General features: G+C 63.2%; 4 protein-coding genes across 8 annotated transcripts; 3 read left to right on the top strand and 1 right to left on the bottom strand.

The window, feature by feature from the left end:
* Positions 1-1,421, top strand: LOC130153003 (protein shisa-like-1a). Its single transcript, XM_056347394.1, has 3 exons — positions 1-67; positions 789-1,002; positions 1,220-1,421. Exons 1-3 carry the CDS (start codon positions 1-3, stop codon positions 1,407-1,409), a joined length of 471 nt encoding a protein of 156 aa, XP_056203369.1. The 3' UTR covers positions 1,410-1,421.
* A 138-nt stretch (positions 1,422-1,559) lies between these two features.
* UNC45A (unc-45 myosin chaperone A) lies at positions 1,560-8,768 on the top strand. Its single transcript, XM_056345021.1, has 20 exons — positions 1,560-1,689; positions 2,035-2,193; positions 2,855-2,891; positions 2,997-3,172; positions 3,286-3,378; positions 3,660-3,827; positions 4,104-4,272; positions 4,536-4,706; positions 4,814-4,985; positions 5,209-5,509; positions 5,645-5,739; positions 5,821-5,962; positions 6,155-6,295; positions 6,489-6,616; positions 6,792-6,858; positions 7,029-7,142; positions 7,693-7,808; positions 7,916-8,033; positions 8,119-8,274; positions 8,501-8,768. The coding sequence occupies exons 1-20, from the start codon at positions 1,678-1,680 to the stop codon at positions 8,759-8,761; spliced, it is 2,796 nt and encodes a 931-aa protein (XP_056200996.1). The 5' UTR covers positions 1,560-1,677; the 3' UTR covers positions 8,762-8,768.
* A 102-nt stretch (positions 8,769-8,870) lies between these two features.
* RCCD1 (RCC1 domain containing 1) lies at positions 8,871-15,148 on the top strand. Of its 3 annotated transcripts, none has more exons than XM_056345031.1 (7): positions 9,005-9,249; positions 9,965-10,319; positions 13,587-13,708; positions 13,895-13,999; positions 14,199-14,283; positions 14,423-14,452; positions 14,785-14,922. In XM_056345031.1, exons 1-7 carry the CDS (start codon positions 9,093-9,095, stop codon positions 14,786-14,788), a joined length of 858 nt encoding a protein of 285 aa, XP_056201006.1. In that variant the 5' UTR covers positions 9,005-9,092; the 3' UTR covers positions 14,789-14,922. The 3 variants fall into 3 exon arrangements, with proteins under 3 accessions (XP_056201005.1, XP_056201006.1, XP_056201004.1); XM_056345029.1 differs by having other exon boundaries at positions 9,022-9,249; positions 14,131-14,283; positions 14,785-15,148; XM_056345030.1 differs by lacking the exon at positions 9,965-10,319 and having other exon boundaries at positions 8,871-9,249; positions 14,131-14,283; positions 14,785-15,148.
* A 171-nt stretch (positions 15,149-15,319) lies between these two features.
* PRC1 (protein regulator of cytokinesis 1) lies at positions 15,320-23,190 on the bottom strand. Of its 3 annotated transcripts, none has more exons than XM_056345024.1 (14): positions 22,930-23,190; positions 22,248-22,380; positions 21,836-21,958; positions 21,238-21,471; positions 20,985-21,155; positions 20,594-20,743; positions 20,175-20,322; positions 19,928-20,064; positions 19,555-19,650; positions 19,244-19,390; positions 18,725-18,835; positions 18,303-18,413; positions 17,662-17,847; positions 15,320-16,351 (listed from the first exon to the last, which is right to left on the bottom strand). In XM_056345024.1, exons 1-14 carry the CDS (start codon positions 22,938-22,940, stop codon positions 16,280-16,282), a joined length of 1,830 nt encoding a protein of 609 aa, XP_056200999.1. In that variant the 5' UTR covers positions 22,941-23,190; the 3' UTR covers positions 15,320-16,279. The 3 variants fall into 3 exon arrangements, with proteins under 3 accessions (XP_056200999.1, XP_056201001.1, XP_056201000.1); XM_056345026.1 differs by having other exon boundaries at positions 17,739-17,847; XM_056345025.1 differs by having other exon boundaries at positions 18,734-18,835.
* Positions 23,191-23,281: the final 91 nt, after the last annotated feature.

Raw genomic sequence — 23,281 nt, 5'->3', positions numbered from 1 at the left:
ATGCAGGGTGGGCTCCTGCTCCGGCTGCTCCTTGCCACAGCTCTGTGCCCCGGCCTCCTTGGGACAGGTACAGCCCCGCTCCCACCCCTCCTGTTCCCTGACCCCATTCTCCCCATCCCTGCTGGGCCCTTGTCCCTTGTAGGCTGCTCCCCGACAGCCCATGATGGAGGCTGGGGGGTCTGCGCCGGGAGGCAGCTGTGCACACTTGGGGATGGTGGTCCAGGTGTGGTGGTGTCGGGGTTGGTCCTGCATGTCTGTGGGGTGAGGGTGCTGTCCCTGTGGGGCGGTGGGGAACAGGGAGGGGGTTCGGCACGGCAAGATGGGAGCTGGCCCACTGGCCCAGGGGCTTTCCCCTCCCATCTGCCACCATCACGCTCCTCGCTTGTGTTTGCCCTTGGGGCCGTGGCAAGTGCTGGAGGTCATGGTGCACACCACAGCAGGCACTGCCGTGTGGGGCTATGCTCAGCGGTGCTGCCCACCGGGCTGGAGCCCTGCTGCCACCTGAGCCCACCCCACGGGCTAAGCTGGGGGCTCCTGTGCTGAGGCCCCCTGGGGCCAGCATGCTCGAGCCCAGCCTGTCCCTGCCACAGCTTCGCAGGGCTCTGCTCCGCAGCACAGCATCCCTGCAAGGGCCACCACGCTGGAGCTGGTAGCCTGTCCCCGCGGCACCACACTGGCTGCTGGCCCCCCGGCCCGCCCTGCTGCAGGGGTGAAGCTCACAGACTCTGTGGCACCCTGCCGCAGGGGCTGAGCCCCGGTGCCCGCTGAGCTCTCGCGCCTTGCCGCAGCCTCGGTGCAGAACCTGCACCTCTGCGAGGGCTATGCAGGCCCCGACGGCCGCTACCACCCCGGCTTCTACTGCCCACGGCTGAGTGACCCGGCCGACTACCGCTACTGCTGCCGCCGCAGCCCCCTCACCCTCAAGACCTGCTGCTCCCAGCTGGCCCTGGAGGCCCTCACTGGGGTGAACCTCTCCAGCCTGGCCGGCCCCGGGCTCCTCCGGTGAGCCGCGGTGGCTGGGCTGGGGCTGCTGGTGCCCGGGAGGTGGGAGGGGGCGGCGGGGCTGGCCTGGCGGTGCTGGGGGCTTGCTGTGGCTGCGGGGGGCTGGGGTGTGCGGTGCCACCCTGCAGCCCAGAGCGGGGCTCTCGCCGGCGCAGGGTGCCTTGTGCTGGTGGGGGGCCGTGGCCACCCCTTCCTGAGATGTGTTCCCCCCCAACAGGAACCCGCTGGCCCTGCCCTTCGTGGGGCTCTACGGGCTCCTCATCCTCCTCCTTATGGCCGTCGACCTCTTCCACTTCTACCGGACCCGGCGCTGCCGCCTCGGCCGCCTCCTGCCCTGCGCCCGCTGCCTGCCCTGCGGCCTCCCAGGGGGGCCCCGCTCCCCGCTGCCCCCCAGCCGCGCCTGCTGAGGGGGGGGCCGCGGGCAGGGCAGGGTCCAAGGGGGGGGTCCGGGGCTCCCTGCCCGGGGGTGCGGCGGGGCGGGGGGGCAGGCGGGGACGCACACGGACGGACTGAGGGGCACACGAGGTCGCACGTGGCCGGTGGCGGCACCGCCGGGCCGCGGGGGGGCGCTAGAGGTCCCCGCCCGGCCCGGCCCCCGTCACGTGACACGGGCGGCGGCGTCCGCGTTCCCCGGGCGATCGGCGGTGACGCCACGGGAGCGGCGGGAGACGCGCGATGGGGGAGGCGGTGAGCGGCCGCGGGCCAGGAGCGGCGGGGCCGGGGAGGGCAGGGCAGGGCAGGGCAAGGCAAGGTGGCCGCCATGGCCTGGTTGGGCGGGTGGGCGCCGGGTGGGGCCTGGTGTGCTGGGCCCGGTGCCCAAGGCCCGTCCCGGGACAGCTGTGGCCACCGTGGCCGGGTTGGGCGGGTGGGGGCCCGGTGTGGGCCCGCTGCGCAGGGCCCGGTGGCCAAGGCCCGTCACGGGGCAGCCGGGGGCAGCGGGGTCCTGTCCTGGGCCTGTCCCCGGGGCTGTGGGGGCTCAGGGCCATGCCCGGGCCCCCTGACACGCGTGTCCCAGCCGGTGCCCGTTGGCAGGTGACGGCGGGGCAGCTGCGGGAGCAGGGCAATGAGCTCTTCCAGGCTGGGGACCACGCCGCCGCCCTCGCTGCCTACACCCAGGCACTGGACCTGTGCGACGCTGTGCCGGAGCGAGCCGTGCTGCACCGCAACCGGGCCGCCTGCTACCTGAAGCTGGTGAGTGCCGGGCGGGTGCGTCACCGCGGGCCCTGCAGGAACCTGCCCAGCCGCCCTGGCCTGCTGGGGCTGTGCTGCTGGCAGCTGCCCTGGCCTGGCCCCTTCGCCAGCTGCGCACTGGTGCTGAGAGGCCCTGTCGGTCCTTGGGCAGGGTGCTGTCACTCCTCAGACAGGATGGTGCCTGGTGTTTTCTCTCTGCTCACCTTTTCTCCTGGCCCTGCCTGCTGTGCCACCTCCTGGGTGGGCTGTCAGGGCCTGGGCAGGGCACCCTTGTCCATGCCTGAGCTGTGTGTCTGTGCTGGGGCTGTTTCCCAGGCAGTCACAGCTTCTCTGATCTCCCAGCGTGGAACTCTCTGAGGCAGGGTGGAACACAAGGAACCTAGGGTCTCGAGTAGACCGTGAGCACTTGAAAAGCACTGGGGGCCCTAGGGCTTCTTGGGGACCCAGTGAGGTTTGCATTCTAGGAAGGATGGGATGTCCTGCTATACTGGTTCAGTGTCCTCTGATGCTGTTCCCATCCTCAAACTCCACAGTCCTTTCCCTGCTCTGCTCTAAAGCAGCAGGTCCTGCCTCAGCCTGCAGCAGGCTGGGCTGAGTGAGGCCTGCACAGGCAGCACATCAGGCATTTCCCTCTTGCTTGACTCTTTCCTTCTCTCTGCAGGAGGACTATGCCAAGGCAGAGGCTGATGCATCTAAAGGTACTATCAGTGGTGGCTAGTGGGGGACCAGTCTCTGTGCACTGCCCGTGTGGGTGGACTGAAGCCGTTCAGGGGCTGTGCAATAGATTCCCTACTCATCCACAGCCATTGAAGCCGATGGCCGGGACATGAAGGCGCTGTTCCGCCGCAGCCAGGCACTGCAGAAGCTGGGCCGCCTGGACCAGGCTGTCAATGACCTGCAGCGGTGTGTGAGCCTGGAGCCCAAGAACAAGGCCTTCCAGGAGGCCCTGCGCGCCCTGGGGAGCAGCATGCACGAGAAGGTGAGTGGGGAGGCAGTGTGTGGTTTGAGGGCTCCTGTGCCTCTCTCTGTGGGTGGGTGTGGTGGGCTGATGGAGGCGGTGAGGGCTGAGATGCTCTTTCTGCTCTGTCTCAGATGAAGGCCATGTCCTGCACGGACTCAAAGGTAGAGCAGATGTTCCAGATCTTACTGGATCCTGAAGAGAAGGATGCGGACAAGAAGCAAAAGGTCTGAGCTCGGGGGGGGCGGAGGGCAACGCAGCTTGGCTGGAAGGCGAGGAGGGGAGGAACGGTATTCCCAGGTCAGCACTGCTGTCTGAATGGTGCTGCCTGGGTGAGGCCAGGCTTCCTGACAGTAAAACATGCTCCCCAGAGACTGGGGGTGGAAGGCGGGTGGGTGCCTGTGGCTTTGCTGGCTGCCCAGCCAGCTCCTGCTGCGGAGGTTCCCTGTGCACAGTGGGCTGCATCCTCGTGGGCAGATGACCCAGACACAACTCTCTTTTTTCCCAGGCTGCGCAGAACCTGATTGTGCTGGCACGAGAGGAGGCTGGAGCAGAGAAAATCTTCCAAAGTGATGGTGTGCGGCTGCTGACGCAGCTCCTCGACACAGCCAAGGCTGACCTGATGCTGGCGGCCCTGCGCACCTTGGTTGGACTGTGCTCTGGGCACCGCTCCCGGGTAGGTCCCACCATAGTCCAGGTCTCCTTTGTGGTGGGGCCTGGCCCAGGGGAAATCAATGTTGGGGAGGCTGCGAAGCGTGTCAGGCAGGGGAGCGTCACTAGTGTCTGCCTGCAGCTGGCTGCAGCTCTGCTGAGCAGGGGAGCTTTGAACTGTCACCTGCCAGACCTGAGGCTGTGAGAGCCTTGTTGCAGTGGGGAGCTATCCTGATAAGGTGCTGGGAGGTGCCAAGGCTTCCCCAAAGTCTCTAGCAGATGGCTGTGCTTGTATTTGCAGACCATGGCCATTCTGGCAGAGCTGGGGGCCCCTCGTCTCTCAGCGGTGCTGGGCGTGGAGCACGAGCAGGTTTCCCTGGCTGCCTGCAACCTTCTGCATGTAATGTTCGAGTCTCTGAAGGAGGGGCTGCAGAAGGACTTCCGTGGCAAGGAGGACGCGGTGGTGCTGGGTGAGTGCCTGCCGTGCTGGCTGCCCGGTGGGGGCTGGGGGGAGCACCCTGGGGAGGCACTGAGTTGCAGTGTGTTTTTCTCCCACTGCCCACCTTGTCACTGCTCCCTGCCGCAGCGCCGGGGCTCTGGCCTAGGGTTAATAAAAGGTTGAGCTGGGGGAGAGGAGCCCCTGGTCATGGCAGCATCTCCTGCCAGCCTTACCATGGTGGAGGTGAGGCCTGTGCCCATGGCACTGACTGCCGGGCACCATCTCTTCTGGAAGATTCTTCCAAGGACCTGAAACTGCTGATCAAGCACCTCCTGGAGCTGCTAGTGCTGGAAGGGGCCTCTGCGCACGGCCGTGACAATGCTCTCAACCTGCTCATCAAGGTGGTGCCCAGGAAGTCGCCAAAGAAGACCAATAACAGCATGAGCCTCTGGGTAATCGACCAGGGTGAGTAGAACAGCGTACCCCTCTGCCTTGGGGTGCTGCGTGCCTTGGCTCTGCCTGCCCACCCCATTTTGTCCCTCGCTGGGGTGACTGACCTCATGTTCTCCTAGGCCTGAAGAAGATCCTGGAGGTGGGCAGTACAGTGTGCGGCACCCCGGGCAGCCTGCCTGTGACGGAGAACAGTCGGATGAGTGCCTCAGTTCTGCTGAGCAAACTTTACGATGACCTGAAATGCGATGCTGAGAGGGAAAACTTCCACCACTTGTGCGAGGACTACGTGAGGTGAGCCCGGCATCCCTGGGGGTGGAGAGGGGGTTCGGTCTCATACAGCCAGCAGCCTTCTGGGGAAGTAGCAGCACCCCAGACCTATTTGCTCTTAGTGGTAAAAGCAGATCGCAGAGCTACCTGAGACCTGCTGTGTTGGGGTTCGGCGGGTGGGGCTGCGTGTGGCTGAAGGCAGTGGGGTGGGACCAGCTTTATCCTTCCTGGTGGTCTTCCCCTGCAGGAGCTGGTTCAAGGGGCCTGAGCTGGCTGGGAAGCTGCGGGCCATCCAGACGGTGTCATGCCTGCTGCAGGGCCCCTCAGATGCGGGGAACAGGGTGCTGGAGCTGGAGGGGATCATGGACAGCGTGCTGTCCCTCTGTGCCTCCGTCTGCGAGGCACACCAGCTGGTAGCAGTGGAGGCACTGATCCACGCTGCCGACAAGGCCAAGCGTGCCTCCTTCATCACTGCCAACGGCGTCAGCCTGCTCAAGGAGATCTACAAGCACAGCGAGAGGGACAGCATTCGCATCCGGGCACTGGTGGTGAGTGTGCCAGGAGTGTGGCGGGATGGGAGGAGTGGCTGTGCTGAGCGCTGTCCCCTCGCTGCTGGGGGATCTTGGAGACGCATTGGGGTGACCGTGAGACCGTTCCTGCTCTGAGTCTGCTCCTGGCTGCAGGGGCTCTGCAAGCTGGGATCTGCTGGAGGCACCGACTTCAGCATGAAGCAGTTTGCCGAGGGCTCCACAATGAAATTGGCCAAGCAGTGCCGCAAGTGAGTGCTGCTGGGTGGGGGCATGGTGGGGCAGCTGGGCAGGGTGCCCCGCAGCCTGGGCTCATGGGGCCCCTCTCCCAGGTGGCTCTGCAATGAGACGATCGACGCGGGCACACGGCGCTGGGTGGTGGAGGGCTTGGCCTACCTCACCTTCGATGCGGATGTCAAGGAGGAGTTTGTGGAGGACAAGGCAGCCATGCAGGCCATGTTCCACCTGGCCAAGGTGCGTGCTGAGTGCTGTGATGGAGGGCCCTGGGTGGGGGGCACCCTGGCGCTGTGCAAATGTGCCAGAGGGGGCTGTGGGTCTCACACTATGGGGCTGGGGTGTGGAAGGGCCCCATGGTGCTGGGTGGGCTCGAGCCCTTGTCTTGTCCTCTCCATCGTGGGTGTGATGGGGGCCCCGTTATCGCTGCAGTCAGAGGACAGGAGTGTGCTCTACGCCGTCGCCTCCACACTAGTGAACTGCACCAACAGCTATGATCACGAGGAGCCGGACCCGCAGATGCTGGAGCTGGCCAAGTATGCCAAGCAGCACATTCCGGAGCAGCACCCCAAGGTGAGCAGGGCACGGCTGCTCTGGGGAGCTGCCGGGAGCCCTGGCCCTGTAGGAGGGCGTGTGGGTGTGACCGAGTCCTGAGTCTCGAGTGAGGACAGGGCCTTCAGGGACGAGGGGGAACACCTCACAGCAGATGGCAGCAGGCGGCAGGCTAGTGCCACCGAGCCAAGTGGTGACTCTGCCTCTGGGATAGGACAAGCCAGACTTTGTGAAGCGCCGGGTGCGGAAGCTGCTGACGGCTGGTGTGGTGTCAGCTCTGACCTGCATGGTGAAGAGCGAGAACCCGGCGCTCACCAACTCCTGCCGGGAGCTGATCTCCAGGTATGGACATGCTGGGGATGGCAGGGAGGGAGGCTGCCGGTGTCCTGCCGGCAAGCTTTTGTGCCTGTGGTGAATGCAAGCTCCTAGGAGAACAAATGGGATGTCTGCGAGCCTGGTGCAGCATAGGCCTGCTGCGGGTGTCCGGGTGCTCCGGCTGCTCTCACTTTGTCCTTAGAGTGTTCCTGGCGCTGGTGGAGGAGGCGGAGGACCGGGGTGGTGTGGTTGCGCAAGGAGGAGGCAAGGTGAGGGGACAGGCCCCGCTGTGCTGCTGGCGTGTGCTGTGCAGTGGGGCTCTGGGGGGGTGGCTGTGGTTTAGCAGGGGACCGTACTGGCTCCCTCGTACATGAGACCAGCGGAAGCTGGGGCTGCTGTGACCTGGCTGCAGGACTGATCACTGTGTCTCTGCCTGCAGGCTCTCATCCCGCTGTCCCTGGAGGGCACTGAGGCGGGGCAGGCCAAGGCAGCTCAGGCCCTGGCAAAGATCACCATCACCTCCAACCCAGAGATGGCGTTCCCTGGAGAGCGGGTGAGTGTTGCCGCTGTGGGCTGCGGGGACGCAGCTGACAAGCAGGGGCCCTGCGTGGGCAGTCAGGGCTGCACAGGGGCTCACGTGGGGAGTAGCAGCGGGCACAGTCTTGGCTGTGCCCCACTGTCTATGCCTGGGCTGCTGCAGCCAGGTGTGTGTCGGCTCTGGGGAAGCATTGGGCTGAGCAGCACGAGGAGGGAGGAGGGACTGCCCTGGTCGGAACTGCCCTGGTCCCAGTGTGCAGCATCTGGGATAGGGTGGGCTTCGGCTCCTCCTTACCCACTGGGAACGGACTTGGCAGCCCTGGGGCTAAAGGCCACAGGGCTGGTGATCCGAGGTGGGATCTGCACCACAGGAACTGCTAGCATGGGTTTGCCCTTTCCTGGGGAGCGGGAGATGGCAAGACCTCTGGTGTTCCCCACTAAGGCCCGATGGCCCAGGCCTGACCATGGGAGCAGCTCTGCCTTTAGGCTGGGCTCAGGGCTCCATCCACGGGGTGCAGAGTCCCTGCCCCTCTCTGAGTTCGTGCCCTGCACTGCTGTCTCCACAGATCTACGAGGTAGTCCGGCCCTTGGTGAGCCTTCTGCGTCTTCAGCGCACAGGCCTGGAGAACTTTGAGGGGCTGATGGCATTAACCAACCTGGCTGGCATCAGTGAGAGGCTGCGGTAGGGGCTGGCCTGGGCCAGGGGGGAGGGGAGGGAGTGCGCTGTCCCTGTCTGGCCCAGAGGTGTGCTACCCTGGGCAGGGAGCGCTCACACACGCCCTGTCCCAGGCAGAAGATCCTGAAGGAGAAGGCTGTGCCCATGATTGAGGGGTACATGTTCGAGGAGCACGAGCTGATCCGGCTGGCTGCAACGGAGTGCATGTGCAACATGGCCATGAGCAAGGAGGTGAGGGCTGGGCCAGGGCCCGTGGGGCTTCTGCGCTGGGCTTCTGGCCCCCTGCACCCCCACTCACCCCCCTCCTCCTCCGCAGGTGCAGGAGCTGTTCCTGGCAGAGGGCAACGACCGGCTGAAGCTGATGGTCCTGTACAGCGGGGAGGAGGATGAGAAGCTGCGTCGGGCAGCCTCGGGGACCCTGGCCATGCTGACCGCCTTGCACCCCCCCATCTGCAAGCGGATCCCCCAGGTGGTGAGTGCCCAGCAGTGAAGCAGGGGGCACTCGGGTCCCCCTGGGACAGCACCCCGTGTTCCATGTTCCCTCCCCACAGTGTCCTGGAGCTGCGTCCCAGTGCTGGCCCCAGGAGACTGGCGCAACCTCTCCTGCCCTCAGCCTGACTCCCGGCTGGGGGTGCTGGGGGCCAGCAGGGCTGCGGGGGGGGGGGCAGCACTGAGCGTGGCTCCCCTCTTCCCCGCAGACGGTGCACTGGCTGGAGATCCTGCAGGCGCTGCTGCTGAGCCCCAGCACCGAGCTGCAGCACCGCGGGGCCGTGGTGGTGATGAACATGATGGCAGCCGAGCGGGAGGTGGCCGAGCAGCTCATTGCCAGCGAGATGCTGGAGATCCTCTCGGTGCTCGCCAAGGACAAGGATAAGCCGCGCGTGGCCCACGCGGCCAAGGAGAGCCTGGCACAGGCCGTGGCTTATGGCCTCATCAAACCCAGCGCCGGGCAGGAGTGAGGGCCCGGCTGGGGGCCGCCTGCACACGATGCTCTGCTCAGGGATGGCTGCCCCGGCCGGGGTCCTGCTGCCCGCGGGGGCTGCGCCCGCTGCCCCGGGGTGAGGGGGAGGATGGGGCTCACCGCTGCCACTGCACCGTCTGCCTTAACCGGGAGGGCCGGCCCGGGGTCCTGCACGCCGGGGCCCGGTACGGCGGCGGGCCCGCCCGGTGACACTGCACTAAAGCTGCTCTTGGACCACGGCCCCGCCTCTGTCCCTGCGTCCGCCGGCGCCGCCCCCTCCCGTCGGTACCGGCGCCGGCCCCGCCCCCTCCCGCCGGCCCCGCCCCGCCATGGCGGCCCCGCGCCGCGCCTGGTTCGTCTTCGGCTTCAGCCCGGAGGAGGCGGTGGGGGAGCCGGGCCCGGGCCCCGGCCCCTGGCGGCTGGAGTCGGGCCCCGAGGGGATCCGCCGTGTCTGGCCCGCCTGGAGCTACGTGGTCGTGGAGACCGGTGAGCGCCCCCCGGCCCGCCCGGTGCTGCCCCCGGTGCCCCGGGACAGCGGGTGCCCGCTCCCGCCCTTCCCCGCCGCGCCGCGATAGCCCGTTCGCCCCGGCCCCTGACGCCGGACCCCCGGGAGGGACCTCCCCACGCCCCCCACGGCGCCGGTTCCCTCGGGATGTCACCCGCTCCCGCAGTGCTGGTCCCGCCGGGATGTCCCGGGGACGGAGTCCTCCTCTTCCCCCGGCGGTGCCGCTCCCCCGAGATGCTCCATTCCCCTCCGGATGTCCCAGTGTCCCTCCCCGCTCCATTGGCCCCCGGGATGTCCCTCGTCCCTGCACCGGTCCCCCCAGAATGTCCCCGTCCCCTCAGGGATGCGCCATCCCCCTCCCAGCGCGGGTCCCCCCGGGATGCTGGCGTTCCCCACCGCGGGCTGTCCCCGTGCCGGTCTCCCCGGGGTGCTCCGTTGCCCCCCGGGCTGTCCCTGTCCCCCTCCCTGCGCCGCTCCCCCCGGGATATCCCCGTCCCTCCGGGACGCTCCGTTATCCCCCGGGATGTCTGCTCGTCTCGTCCGCCGCCCCGCGCCGGTCCCCCCGGGGTTGTCCGTCCCCCCCCGCGCCGGTCCCCCCGGGGTGCCCCCGTCCGTGTCCCACCCACCCACCCACCCCCCCCCCTCCCCGCGCCGGTGCCCCCGGTGCGGCGCCCCGCTGACGGCCCGGTGCGGCAGGCGCGGGGCTGGAGGTGCGGAGCGCGGGGCTGCGGCGGCCGCTGCCGGGCTGGGCCGAGGCGCTGCCCTCGGAGACGCACGTGGTGCTGCGGGGCCCGGCGGCGGCCCAGGCCTGGCCGCGGGCGGCGGCGCTGCGGGGCGCGGGGGAGGGCGCACCCGCCTGGAGCCGGGCGCTGCCCCCGGAGCCCCGCTGCCCCCCGCCGCTGCCGCTGCTGCCCGGCGGCTTCGCCACGCCGCGGCCGCCCTTCTTCACCGCGCTGCCCGGTGCGCTGCGGGCCCGCCGGCTGGCGCTGGGCCACGAGCACGTCCTGGTGCTGGGCGCCGCCGGGGAGGCCTACGCCTGGGGTGGGGGCAGGTGAGCGCGGGGGGGGGGGTCACGGGGCTGGGGAGGGGGGTGTGGGGATGTTACGGGGCTGGGGAGGGGGGTCACAGGGCTGGGGAGGGGAGTGTGGGACCGTGGAGGGGGCCATGGTGCTGGGGAGGGGGGTATGAGGCCATAGAGGGGAGCACAGGGCTGGGGAAGGGGGAATGAGGCCATGGGGGTGTTACAGGGCCATAGAGGGGAGGTATGGGAACATGGGGGGGGGCTGCAAGGCCATGGTGGGGGGGGGGGGGGAGGCTATGGGGGTGTTATGGGGATGTGGAGGAAGGTGTGGGGCCGTGGGAGGGGGTACAAGGCTGTGGGGCTGTGGAGGGGAGGTGTGAGGCCATAGGTGGTGGTGCAAGGCTGTGAGGGGAAGGTACGGGGCCGTGGGTGGGGGTAGGGGCCATGGGTGGGACAGCAGTGGGTTCCCGGGCGGCTAGGATGGAAGGCCGGAGGGCTGTGGCAGGTCGGTGTGGGATTAAGGATATGGGGCGGGGGGAGGGGCATGGAAGGCAGGTGATGCAGGGATGGACGCCAGGTGTGCTGGGGGGATGCAGAGGGAATATTGGGGGATGCAACAGGGAGGCTGGGGAGGACGTGGGGGATACAGGAGGGACTGCGCAGGATGCAGGTGAGAGGATGTCAGGGTGGGGGTCCCCTCAGGGTCTGAGCCCCCCGTTAGCTTGCAGGCTTGATGCAAACTGGTTCAGGTTTCCGTAGTGATGATGGATTAGTCAACACAGTAAAATAATCTAATGAAGTGAGTACATGATCAGTAAACTAATTGACTAATAAACACACCACTTATTACTTCATGATACTGTTGTTATTCATGGTGTTGCACATAATTATTGAGCTGCAATTAATAACTCTTAAGTCATTACATACAGCGCTGTTGAGTTACAGCGCCTTCTCCTTTCCCTGTTCAGCTTGCCAGCAGTTGTACTTGGGTGCAGTGAACAGCCAGAGGCATCGCTCAGTTTAATCTCTTAGAGGTGTTTTTGCACATCCTGCCCGGCTGCCACACAGCCAGTAATGCTTTCCCAGACGATGACTGAGGGCACAGCTCCGGGCCGTCCCTCCGTCCCTCCCTTGGATCTTGTGATTCCTACTGCCTGGCCGGGCGAGGGATTCCTGCTTCTCCCTTTGCCCCAAGGCTGAGGTGTGGTTAACACAAGGTGCCAGTTCCTACCTGTGCTGCCATCTGCGGCGCTTGTACACGGCGTTGCAGCCCCTCATCTATGACTGCTCTGGGTTCCTGCCCCATCCAGCCATCGGGTCCGGCACAGGGGGGTAAACCCCTGCCAGGGCCACAGCATGCAGCGGTGCAGCCTCTGGATCTCAGCGCCGCGAAGATCTGCTGGGAGCCATAGGCCACTAAGGCTCCGTTGCTCTAGGGCTTGTTACTGGGTGTAGCTGAGGCATCGCTGGGTCTTGCTGAGCCCCATAAATCCATTGGGTTGCAGCTGTACATCCCCAGTGCCACAGACACACACTGGCACTGGGTCAGGGTGCTGGTGTGCGATCAGTCCTGACGGCAGTAACCGTTAGTTGTTAATACCCGTAGGGTGGAAGGGATCAGTGTTCGTCTTAAACCACCAAAGGCTGTCGGTCGTAGTCAGCAGAGCTGTGTGACCTGGCCCATCACCCTCCCTTGATGTTTCTGATCGGCTCAGGAGTGCCTTGTTCCCCATTCTCTGTTGGCTGGTGGCTCTCATAGCCAATGTAAAACTCAGTTTAAATCAGCAGTTGTTGCATTTGCAGATACCACGTTATCTTATCCTTTGCTTTCCCTTTGGAGGAAAGGTTTCTGCACTTGTCAATGTGTATTTTAGGATTAACTGTTTTGGAAAAACTAAATGCCGTGGTTAAGCTTTGGTTGTTTAACAAGGCTGAGAATCCTCTAACGTGTCCCTGTGCCATGTCCTGCAGTGTTGCCGCTCTGCTGTATAACAGCTAGGTGGTGGCTCCACTCGAGCCTTTGTAGCCCCTTTCTTACTGCAGGCTGTGGTCACCTTCACTTGCTTGGGAGCCCCTTTCCGGCTGCTGCGAACCCTGCCTGTGGGCTGTCGGAGCTGCTGCTCGTGCCTGTGGCTGTGCTTGGGGCCCAGCCCTGCTCTCAGCCTCGCTGGGTGCATCTCTTTGCCCTGGTCTTCTGCTGATACCCCCATGAAGAAAAACGAAACATCTTTCCAACATCATTGCCTCAGCACAGTTTTTGGCATTCTGTTCTGACACTTTGATGATCCCCGGGATGCAACACTAGTTACCTGCTACATGCGCCTGAGCTGTTTATTTTACTTTTATAGCCCTTTGTAACTCCTGCTTTTGCAACAGCTTTCACAATTAAAGCCACTGGTGCTTTATATCCCGCTTGCTCACCACAGGCGTAACTGGGCTGTCAGTCTTGGCCCTGTGCATGGGGTGCCCTGTGCTGGGCTTCGCCCTCTCACCGGCGCTCGGCTTTTCCCTATTTCTGGTGTGAGCTCTTTCCCTCAGTTGTGGTTATTCCTTCAGCAGCTCAGGGTTGGCTGCCTGAACCCAGGCACTGTGTGTACCTCGTCACCTTCGCCTTCTCCCAGGCTGGGGCTGGCACTGCCTGGCCCCCCCTGCACTGGAGCCATTGGTGCTCAGCGCTGCTGTCAGCACCCGTGGAGGCACAGCTCGCCCAGGCAGGGAGGATTTTGCAGACCTCAGCATGTGGGTCCAGCTGGTGCCACCCTCTGGGATGAGCCCAAACTTGTCCCCTCGTGGGATCCCCCTGCTTTCACTTGTAGGCGTGGGGCTGCACTGATTGCTGACCGCACTGTTAATTCCTGGCTCAGCATGGGCCAGACGAGCTCAGCGACCGGTTAGATGATCAATGGACTAACTCGTAAACATGTTCCTCAGTTCAGAGCTGTGTCATTTGCCGCACTGTTGCACGACAACCCAGACTCTTGTCTCATGGCTGTTGTGCAGCTGCTGCTTGAATTACAGCCTTGCATGCCACAGCCTGCCTGCCCAGCCCGCCAGGCACCGGCGCAGCGAGCACCCACCGGCCTCCCACGTGGCTGGGCACAGGGGCACCCTCCTGCCTCCCCATTGGGGCCCAGCAGAGGGGGGTCCTGGGGGTCCGGGGGCTGGGTTGGGGGCAGGGGCAGCAGCAGGCAGGAAGGGGTTCAGTCAGGACTGTGGGCTCATGGTGGGGCAGAGAGGTGCAAGGGCTGGAGGGCAGTGGGGTATGAGAGGTGTCTGTCTGTCTGTGTCTCCCCACAGGCATGGGCAGCTTGGCCACGGGACCCTGGAGTCGGTGAAGGAGCCGCGGCTGGTGGAGGCGTTGGCCGGCGTGCCGATGCAGACTGTGGCAGCCGGCGGGTGGCATTCGGCCAGCGTTAGCGGTGAGGGGGCTGTGTCGGGTGGTCAGGGTGGCTGGTGGCAGCGTACAGCCCTGGCTGGACCTGGTCCCAGGGAGCCTGGTGCACGGTGCTGTGCCATGTGCACTGGGTGCCGGTGACCCTGGAGCAGCCAGCTGCTGCCGCTGAGCTTTGCTCTGGGGCCACCCCTGCTGCACTTCCCACACACAGAGGCAGGAGACCTGTACATGTGGGGCTGGAATGAGTCGGGCCAGCTAGCTCTGCCCTCCAAAGGGCTGGCTGAAGAGCAGGCACAGGATGAGGACACGGGTGCAGGTGAGGGTGCTGCTGGTGGTGGGTGCTGCCAGGTCCTGCAGGGCCACAGGCAGTTTGGTGTGGTTCAAGCCTGCAGATGATGCTGGTGGGGCCTGGTCGCTCCTGGGAACTGAGAGTTGGCTCTTCCCCAGGGAATGCTGAGCTGCCGCCCCGCCAGGAGCAGCCAGCTGCTGAGGGCACCGCGTTCATTTCCATCCAGGCGTTCCCAGCCTTGCTGGATCTGCCGCAGGACCTGGAGGTCAGCAAGGTCAGCTGCGGGTCCCGGCACACGGCTGTTATCACACGTGAGTTCCTGGCTCGGGGTGGCAGGCAGCACTGGAAGCAGGTTGCTGCCTGGGAGCGGGGTGGGGGTGGCTGGTGGGGGCCAGTGGCCCCCCGTGCTGCAGTGTGGGCGCTGGCTGATGGGTGCTGTCCCCTTTGCAGGAGGCGGCGAGCTGTACACCTGGGGCTGGGGTAAGTGATGCCTTTGCTCTGGGACAGCACAGCACCTCCCCAGGGCCAGCTTTTGTTTTCAGCTTCCTTACTGTTGGCCTCTTTTACTTGTATTTTATCTTTATATTTACTTTATATTATATATATTATTTATACATTTTTATATCTATAATGCACATATATATACACACATTGTATTATTTATATATACAAGTATCTTTATATTTACTTGTATTTTATCACTGTGAGGCTCCATAGCAGAACACTTTCATGGGTTCCTGGCTGGAGCTGTTTGTTATGGGGTGCTCTCACCTTCCTTCCCTCACATCATGGCACGCCTGTGGTGTCTGCAGGTAAATATGGGCAGCTGGGACACAGGGACAATGCCAGCTCTGACCAGCCACGCCGCGTCGAGCACCTGGTGGCCGAGGGGCTGCAGGCAGAGGAGGTGGTGTGTGGGCTCTGGACCACCTACGTCTGTGTGCTGGAGCCGGAGCCGTGAGGGCCCTGAAGCCCACCCCCCCCACCACTACAGCTGCCCGCAGTGAGGAAGACAGAGGCAAGCTCCACTCCTGCCAGGACCCTCAGAGCTGAGGCAGGCAGCCCCCCACACCTGGATCGGGCCAGGTTTAGCCCATGGTGAACTGAATTCACATGCCAGAGTCCAGGCTGCAATGGCACGAGTGCTCAAGGCAACTAAACAAAAGGCTGAACATATTTATTGTATCTATTTTTCCATAATGGCTGTGGTGGTACTTTGTGTTGCGTACAAAGGATGTTCCCAGCTTCCTCCAGCCCCCCTGGAGCCAGCCCCAGCTTAAAGCTGTGCCCAGCCCTCCTCCCCGGGGGCACCTTTGGTCACCCCACAGACACACAAACAGCAGCAGCTATATACACATAAAAGTATTATTTCCATTAACATATATACAGAACAGATTACAGAACAAGGGGAACGAACTGGTAGCATAACAGCAAGTGGGGGGGAGTGTAGTGATAACAAGGTGCAAATTAGCCATGACCAGGGACAAATAACATATATACAGAGCTTCTTTAACAAAGGTGCAAACAGGCCCCCCTAAACAGTGCCCAGGGCTGTATTGTACCGCCAATGCACTGGGCTCGCTGACCTCTGCCAGGGCGAAGGGTGAGGGAGGGCAGCGGTGGACGGCACAGAGCAGGTCCTGGGGGTAGGAGAAGCTGCCCCCCCTTCCCGATGGCAGGGAAGAAGATCTTGTCTCACTGTAGCTTGCTTCCTTGGTAGCACTGCTTGCTTTGGCACTCCCTGCTGCAGGCTCTGCCCCTCCACAGGGTACAGGCCATACCCCCCCGTCAGGCTTGCCTCGCCCCAGGTGCCCTGCTGCTGCCCCCCCAGCAGGGGCGAGGCCAGTGCTCTGGGGCCAAACAAAGCCTGCTAAGGGAATGCCAGGTAAAACAAGCCTGCTGTGATGTTGAGAAAGGAAGATGCTACGGAAATATGCAGGGGAAAAAAAGCCTGCAAGGAAAGGCACTGAGGCCAGCTCTGTGAAATGAAATGGGTCCTGTCTGTCCCCGAGCATGCTCAGCAAGGCAGAGGCCCCGCGTCCAAGCACCAATGGCTTCCCCCGGGGGCAGGAGCCAGCACCCACTGCTATGCTACTCTAATACAACATACTTAAATCTTTAATTACAATTTTTTAAAAACAAGTTTTTAAGAAGTCCCCTTTCACACCCTACCCCAGCAATCAGGAACCCCCCTTGCCCTGCCCCACAAAGAGCCCGGCTGGCTGGTTGCGGGGGGAGCTGTGTAACACTCGGCCTCAGCAGCAACTCACTACAGCTAGGAGAAGCTGGAGCGCCGCAGACAGCATCTCAGGAGAAGGCAGTGGTGGAGTTCAGAACGCGGGAGCTGCTGTCACACTTTGAAGCCTTTGAAAGTTCGCGCTGTGGAGACAAGAAGCAGGAGATGGGGATGAGTGGAGGGAGCGTGCGGCAGGGACAGAGCTGTTGCTTCATGGCTTTGTGAGAAAGCAGGGGTGGCTCCAGGCCAGGCTGCTCCTGCTTGTTTGGGGTTCCCCACCCAGCTCTTGCTTCAGAAGAGGGCAGGAAAGCATTGGCAGCCAGCAGCTGAGAAAGAACTCCGAGCCCTCAGCCTCCAGGAAGCAGGAGGAACCCGTAGCCCAAAGAGCTGCGGGCCAGGAACAGCACGGCTCCCTCCGGCACAGGCTGCCCCTCAGCCGGGGGGGAGCAGGGCAGGGACAGCCATGCCCAGCTGCTGGAGGAAGGGAACGCCGAGCAGGAATCCACCTCCGTGCCAAGCCAGCACCCTGTGCCAAGCCCGGGACCACAGCCTGGCTGCAGGGAAACCCTCGGCACACCCCCAGGGGCACGGCACACCAGCTTAGCTGCCACAGGGAAGAAAGGCGCCTGGCTTTCTGGTGTCAGAAGATGCTAAAGCTTGGGCTCAGCCCATCCTCGTGGAAGGGCAGAGGCTGCTGCAGGACCCCCAGACAGCAAAGCCCCGTCCATCAGTAGGGCACCTTCTTCAGCAGCCAGGGCAGCTTCCCAGCCTTGCTCACCCAGCACACCACAGAGAGAAAAGGTGGGACAACTGCTAGGGTCCCTGTGCAGGCTCAGCGCATGGGGGAACAGCGAGCAGGGTCCCACGCAAGCATTTGACAGATGAGTCTGTGCAGGCAGCAGGAAAAGGCTTGCCCCTGCCAGGGCGTCAGGAGACCCTCCCTCCCACCTCCCACTGACAGAGTTAGGGCAGCACCTGAGCTGTGTGCTGCCAGCCGCCCAGGCCACCACGCTGCAGCCCTGGGAGAGGCTGGGGAGCCACCACCCCCAGAAGGCACAGCATCGAGGGACTCGGACCTCAGGGGGGAGACTTTGCCCAAGCAGCTGGAGACATACCCACCTTATGAGAGCGGCTGCATCATTGCACAGGGCTGTTTTCCAGGGGGGCTGTGCTATATAGGGCTTTGCCCCTGCATGGGGCTGGGAGGTGTCCCCCCCAGCATCAGTGTTTTTCTTGTGTTTGTCTATTCCCCACTGGGCTGCTCAGGGCCTTTATGTGACATGAGCAGTAGTCAGCCTCAGCCACCAAACCTCAATGTTAAGTTCTCTGCGTAGAACTGGCAGGCACTGGCAGGAACAGCCATCCTGCGCGGGGACACCAGGTGCTCTAGGATGAGGGAGCACACCCTCAGTGCTGCCCAGTGAGGAGAGGTGGGTTAAAAGAGGTGAATTACCGCAAATTCAGAATAGCTGCTGGCAACAGAATTAACGCTCTGGTTACGCTGGGCAGGGGCTGTAGGGGTGCACCCACCGCTGAGGGTGGTTCCATTCAGGTGGGACATGTTCTCCTTGTTCTGCTCCCTGCGTCCAGGACGGGAAGGCTTCACAAGCATGCGGCTGGGGGTCCGAGCCTGGCCAGTCTACAGGAAGAAGTGACAGTTAGATGGGACACAAAAATCAAGTAGAGCTAAGAGAGCTGAGCTAGCTTCAATGTTGCTCTGCAGTGCCAGAATAGTTTTACACTCCAGGAGCCCTCCAGGGTCTAGGACCCTGTTCTGATCCCAGAAAAATACAGCACTACACCCACATTTGAAGGACCCCCCAAGCTGCAGGCTCAGCACAGAGGTACACTAGAAATCTGGGCTAGAGGAAGACTTCCCTGAACGCTGCTCCTACCCTCCTCCTCCCTCAGGTCCCAGAAACATCCTGCCAGGACCGCAGCAGCCCAGTGCAGTGGGCTACAGACAAAGAGGTGCTTTTGTACCCCAGGAGCTTGTCAGGGGAGTCAGTGAGACACAGCAGGACAGCAGTCGAGCTCACCCATCTCCTGCCCAGCCCACCCTGCCAGGCAGGGACTCCCTGGAAAGTTCCTTACCTTCCCTCCAGAAGGTGGCAACCGTGATGTTGGCGAGTGGTAGACGGCTCCTCCAAAAGCTAAACGGATGGTACTGTTGGGTGTGGCCCTGGAGTGGAAGGTGCTGTTGAGCTGAGGGGAAAAGCAGAGCACATGTCACACGGGGGGAAGCCACCAGGTGCACTGCGCTGGGGAAACTGAGGTGGAATTCCCGGCTGCACAGAGCCTCCTGCCTCCAGCGCATCACAGGGCAACAGGCCCGCTGGTCCCCAGGGAGAACAGAGGTGCCCACGGCCTTGGCCCTTTCCCTGCCTCCCCTACACCCCAAACCCTCCCCCCAGCTCCATGCGGGACCCCAGCCAGCCTAAGACAGGGCAGGGCTCTAGCCCAGTGACAGCGCTCTGCTCCCACCACAGCTACGCTGCTTCACACAGACCGTTTACCTTCCTTACTTTGCCAGGCGTGTGGGGGCCAAGCACTTGCCGCTTGACAGGTGTTCGTGGGGTGCTGCCATACATCATCTCGGTCTCAATCTGGCGGCTTTTCTTCAGGTGCTGTGGGAGAGATCTGCACTTACTAACTGGTGCAGAGCTGTGGAGCGCCAGGGGAAGGGCAGGCTTCTGGCAGCGGGCAATGCCCTGCGGACAGTCTGGCACAGCCAAGCAGCAGCTATTTCAACAGAATAGCAGGCATCCAGAGCCAAGCTGCAGTTGTGGCACAGCTGGGGCCGAGAAAGGGGGTCAATGCACACAGACACCAAAAGCAATGGACACCAGACACACCATCAAAGAGAGGTGACTGCATGCAGAGCCACTTCCAGGCAGAGAATGAGAAGACAGAGCCCCGGGCAGCAGCTGGAGCAGTTTTCCAGCTTGTACAGGCAGGGGACACGGACACGCTGGTATTCAATGCAGCTGAGGCTCCTTCAGGCCAAGAGGCAGCACGCTCAGTTTCACACTCACCCTCTCCTGTTTCTCCTTCTCTTTCTCCAGGTGGTACAGCTGCCACTGCTCCATCACATACTCCAAGAACCGCTGCCCCTTCACCAGGAAAGTCCCCTCATGCTCCTGCTCCCAGGCCTGGACCCTGCTCTCCAGCTCCTCCTGCAACTGATCAAGACACAAGGGCAGTGTCAAGAGACTGCCCTCCTGAACATGGGCATCTCCATGCCCAGAGACACCCCTCGCCGGCTCTCGGTGCTGCCCTTCTCTCCTCAGTCAGCACTACACATGCTTATCTGGGACTACAGATTCTTCTCCAGGGCTGAACCTACCTTGGAAAGTGTCTTCTGCAGCTTCGCTCGCTGCTTCTCTTCTTTCAGCAGATTCCCCCCACGGTTGGTGAAGCGACTGGGGTCAGATGCTTTCTTCTAATACAGAAGGGAGGTCAGGAGACAGCCAAACACACCAACCAGTCCCCCAGCCCACCAAACCCCCCCGTGGGACTGAGGTGCTGAAGAAAGCAAGCCATCCCTGCTGCGCAGCAACCCCCCCCCAGACCATACCAGTGCCCTAGGTACAGCACCCCATCCCCTCACTGACCCACTGTGGTTTCCTAGTGCCTCCCTGGAATACGGGAGCAGAGGCATGCGCTACCCAGTGACCCAGCACCCAGCCAGACAGAGCACATTCCTGCCCAGACAATACCTCCAGTTCCAGGAACAGCTTCCAGTTCTCGTCCCATTTCTGGACAGCCTCAAACAGATCTTTGTGTGTTTCATAGTAGCTCTTCATCTTCTCCACCTCAGCTTCGTGGAGATCAAGCAGGGTCTCTGTATAGTCCTCTGGAGAGAATACAACAGCATGTTCAGGAGGCAACAGGGATTTCCATGCGCCAGCAGGCAGCCCACAGCTCCCACAGGGGAATCGATGAACAGGAAGAGCCAGCACCCACCGTCGTAATAGGGGCTGAAGACTTCCCTCTGCTCCTGACTGTAGAAGCATTTGTCCCAGTAGTCAGCCAGCTCTGCCCGAATTCCTTGAATCACAGATCTAATGTTCTGCAGCTTCAGCTCCTCCAGATGGTCCACTTCCAACTGCAACTGCCAACAAGATGAGAGCACAGACTCAGAGAAGGCAACATGAGAAGAGGAGCAGAACAGGATTTATCTTCTGCATAAGCTGCTTCCTAAGATGAGGTGGTCACCAGCACCAACTCCCAGCTTTTCCACGCATGAGGGCAGGATTTGGCCTGCTCATCTCACACCTGACTGCTGGAAGTGGCTTCTCTACTCTGGCTGAGCAAACAAGTGGAAAACACAGAGCTGCTGCTCCCCAGCCCCAGCCCCTCCAAGAGCACAGAACAGTCCTTACAGCTTTCCTAGTTTTGGCTCTGGATCCAGCCACGTGCACCGCAGAAGACTCTCTCTCCTCCAGAGGAACCTGCAGCCTTTCCCAGAGTGCAACAATTCTGGAGCGCAGCTCTGTGCACACAGCTTCATTCAGGGATCGCTGGGCTTCCAGCTACAGGGGCGAGAGCACGGGGTCAGCACCAGCGCAGCCTGGCCCCGAAGGGCATGAGCAGACCATCTGGTATACTGCACCTAGCGAAGCCACTCACTCAGTTCCCAAAATCTCCTTGCAAAAGCTCCCAAACAATGTTCAAACACACAGGCGTGCTGAAAAGCCAGCACTCACTCTTTACATCGTGATGCCAACCATGCCATCAGCTGCCATGCAGCACTGCCTCAGTGCGCCAACATACCTGCTGCAGCAGATTCTGGAGGGCAGCAATGTTGTCCTCAGACAAACAGAAGGCTTCCTCGTCCTCGGTCACCACATCCCGCTCAAAGCTTGTGTCTGGAGTGTGGTCCAGCTCCTCCATCAGGAGGATGATTTGCCGCTTCCTGCTGACAAACTCTTCCTGCCTTTGCTCCTGGAAGTGATAAGTGGCATTAGAAACCAGCGAGCACCTTGCATGCCACCCACAGTGAGGTCCTCGCTCCCTCTCCGCTTACCTTCACAGCGGTCAGGGAGGCCAAGTGGCGCCTGTAACGATCCAGGTCCTCCAGGCTGGGCACAGCATCACTGTTAATGCAGAACAGGGATGTGCAGAGAATGTCGCACAAATCTCGATCTTGCTCTTGCAAGGTTTTCAGCTCCTGCTTCCTGTCCCTTTTCTGCTTTAACAACACTTCCACATGGGTGCGCAAATTCTTTTCCATCTGCAGAATGGTACTTCCTTCCTCCACCTAGAAGATTCCAGAAATCAGTTCTGCCACAACTCTCACAGACCTGACTTAGATATTTAAGCTTCCCAAATGAAGACCTGGGACACAAGCCCTATTTCTGAGCAAGTAGTTCCCCAGGAAAGTGTAAACACAGCAGCAAGGAACAAAATGAGGTGCTGCAAGACACCTGGGCTCCTCACAACCACCTCCCAGCACCCAGCCTGCGAGGAGCCACAGCACCTTTGGCTCTACCAGGCATCAGGAAAAGTGGTTTCAAACAGGCATTTTCTCTGCGAGCTCTGACCTCGCTGAGACAGCAGGGCAGAGGCCAGGCAGCAGCAGAGCGTGGCCAGCGGGGTTCTAGGAGTGAAAAGCACTACTTCACCTGGATGGGCTCCAGCTGGAGCTCCTTGCAGAGGGCGTCAAGCTCCCTCCGACACATGGCGATGCTCTTCAAGAGCCGCTCCTTCAGGTTCTCCTCCTCTGCCACCATCATGTCTAGGAGGTCCTGTGGCACGGGTGTGGTTAGAGCATGTTGCAGGGACAGAAAGCAAGCGGGGACCGCAGGAGGAGTCTGGCAAGGGCACGGGGCAGGCAGCGCGGGGTGCCCCGCAGGATGGGGCTGCACGGGGCAAGGGTGGCACAGGGATACCCGGGGCTCTCCCAGCCCATACAGGGGGCTCCCACCGGACCTGGCCCATCTGTCCCAGGGACCTCGGCAGAGTGCTTCCCGGGGGCTCACGATGAACGCATCCTCCTCCCCCCCACCTGACCACCGGGGGGGCCCCGCCTCTCACCTTGATGTGCTTCTTAACGACATCGGTACGCTCCAGGCGCTGCTCCTCGGGGATGCCGATCTCCTCCCAGATAGCCCGCAGAGCCGCCATAGCCCGGTTCAGGCACGACACGGCCTCGGCCGCCAGCACCTCACTGAGGGCAATGGGGCCACCGGCCGTCAGCCGCCGGGAGGGGTTCGGGCCCACCGCCCCCGCCCCGGCGCCCGGTCCCCCCCCCCCCGCCATCGCCGCCCCGGCCGTCGTCCCCCCCCCCCCCGCCATCGCCATCGCCGCCCCGGCCGGCCGGCCCGTCCCCGCCCCCCCCCCCCGCCATCGCCGCCCCGGCCGGCCGGCCCGTCGTCGTCCCCCCCCCCCCCCCCCGCCATCGCCGCGCCGGCGTCCCCCCCCGCCCCGTCCCCCCCCGCCATCGCCGCCCACCACTGGCGCCCGGGTCCCTCCGGCGCCCGGGTGTCCACCCCACCATCGCCGCCCACCACTGGCGCCCGGGTCCCCCCGGCGCCTTCGCCACCCACCACTGGCGCTAAGGGTCCCCCCCGCCATCGCCGCCCGGGCGCCCGGGTCCCCCCCCGCCATCGCCGCCCACCCCTGGCGCTGAGGCTCCCCCCCGCCACCCCGGGTCCGTCCTCCCGCCCCAACCAACCCGGTGCCCGGGTCCCGTCCCATCCCCGCCGCTGCCCCGTACCTCTTCCTCATGGCGGCGACACTCTCCGCGCCCGCCGCTGGCCCCGCCGATTCAAACCAACCGCTCCAACGCCCCGGCCGCCAACTGCCGCTGCTCAACCGCCGCTCTACAGCGCGGCCCCGCCCCAAGCCGGCCGCCAGCCAATAGCAGCGAGGAACGGTTGCCGCTTCTAACCAATCAACGAGCGACCCTGGCCCCGCCCTGACGCAGGTAACGGCGCCCCGTGTTTGACAGCGAGCACGTGACCTCGCGCGAGAGCCGCCCCGCGCGGCCACTGCCGGCGCCTGAGCGCCACTGCGCACGCGCCGGGTGTCGCGTGTCCCGCCCCTGTCCCTGTCCCCCGCCCCGGTCT

Source organism: Falco biarmicus, chromosome 7, assembly GCF_023638135.1.
Source record: "Falco biarmicus isolate bFalBia1 chromosome 7, bFalBia1.pri, whole genome shotgun sequence".
In the NCBI taxonomy this organism is placed as follows: domain Eukaryota; kingdom Metazoa; phylum Chordata; class Aves; order Falconiformes; family Falconidae; genus Falco; species Falco biarmicus.
This window is presented reverse-complemented; position numbering and strand designations above follow the sequence as displayed.

What these genes read in the sequence shown, in the direction of transcription:
- LOC130153003 (XM_056347394.1), top strand. Translation starts at nt 1, where the DNA reads ATGCAGGGTGGGCTCCTGCTCCGGCTGCTCCTTGCCACAGCTCTGTGC. An exon ending in CCCCGGCCTCCTTGGGACAG is followed by an intron (nt 68 to 788) that starts GTACAGCCCCGC and finishes GCCTTGCCGCAG; the next exon opens with CCTCGGTGCAGAACCTGCAC. An exon ending in GCCGGCCCCGGGCTCCTCCG is followed by an intron (nt 1,003 to 1,219) that starts GTGAGCCGCGGT and finishes CCCCCCCAACAG; the next exon opens with GAACCCGCTGGCCCTGCCCT.
- UNC45A (XM_056345021.1), top strand. An exon ending in GGAGCAGCATGCACGAGAAG is followed by an intron (nt 3,173 to 3,285) that starts GTGAGTGGGGAG and finishes GCTCTGTCTCAG; the next exon opens with ATGAAGGCCATGTCCTGCAC. An exon ending in TGGCGTTCCCTGGAGAGCGG is followed by an intron (nt 7,143 to 7,692) that starts GTGAGTGTTGCC and finishes CTGTCTCCACAG; the next exon opens with ATCTACGAGGTAGTCCGGCC.
- RCCD1 (XM_056345029.1), top strand. Translation starts at nt 9,093, where the DNA reads ATGGCGGCCCCGCGCCGCGCCTGGTTCGTCTTCGGCTTCAGCCCGGAG. An exon ending in CTACGTGGTCGTGGAGACCG is followed by an intron (nt 9,250 to 9,964) that starts GTGAGCGCCCCC and finishes CCGGTGCGGCAG; the next exon opens with GCGCGGGGCTGGAGGTGCGG. An exon ending in GCATTCGGCCAGCGTTAGCG is followed by an intron (nt 13,709 to 13,894) that starts GTGAGGGGGCTG and finishes TCCCACACACAG; the next exon opens with AGGCAGGAGACCTGTACATG.
- PRC1 (XM_056345024.1), bottom strand. An exon ending in CCTCCCTGACCGCTGTGAAG is followed by an intron (nt 21,156 to 21,237) that starts GTAAGCGGAGAG and finishes TATCACTTCCAG; the next exon opens with GAGCAAAGGCAGGAAGAGTT. An exon ending in CTTCAGCCCCTATTACGACG is followed by an intron (nt 20,065 to 20,174) that starts GTGGGTGCTGGC and finishes TATTCTCTCCAG; the next exon opens with AGGACTATACAGAGACCCTG.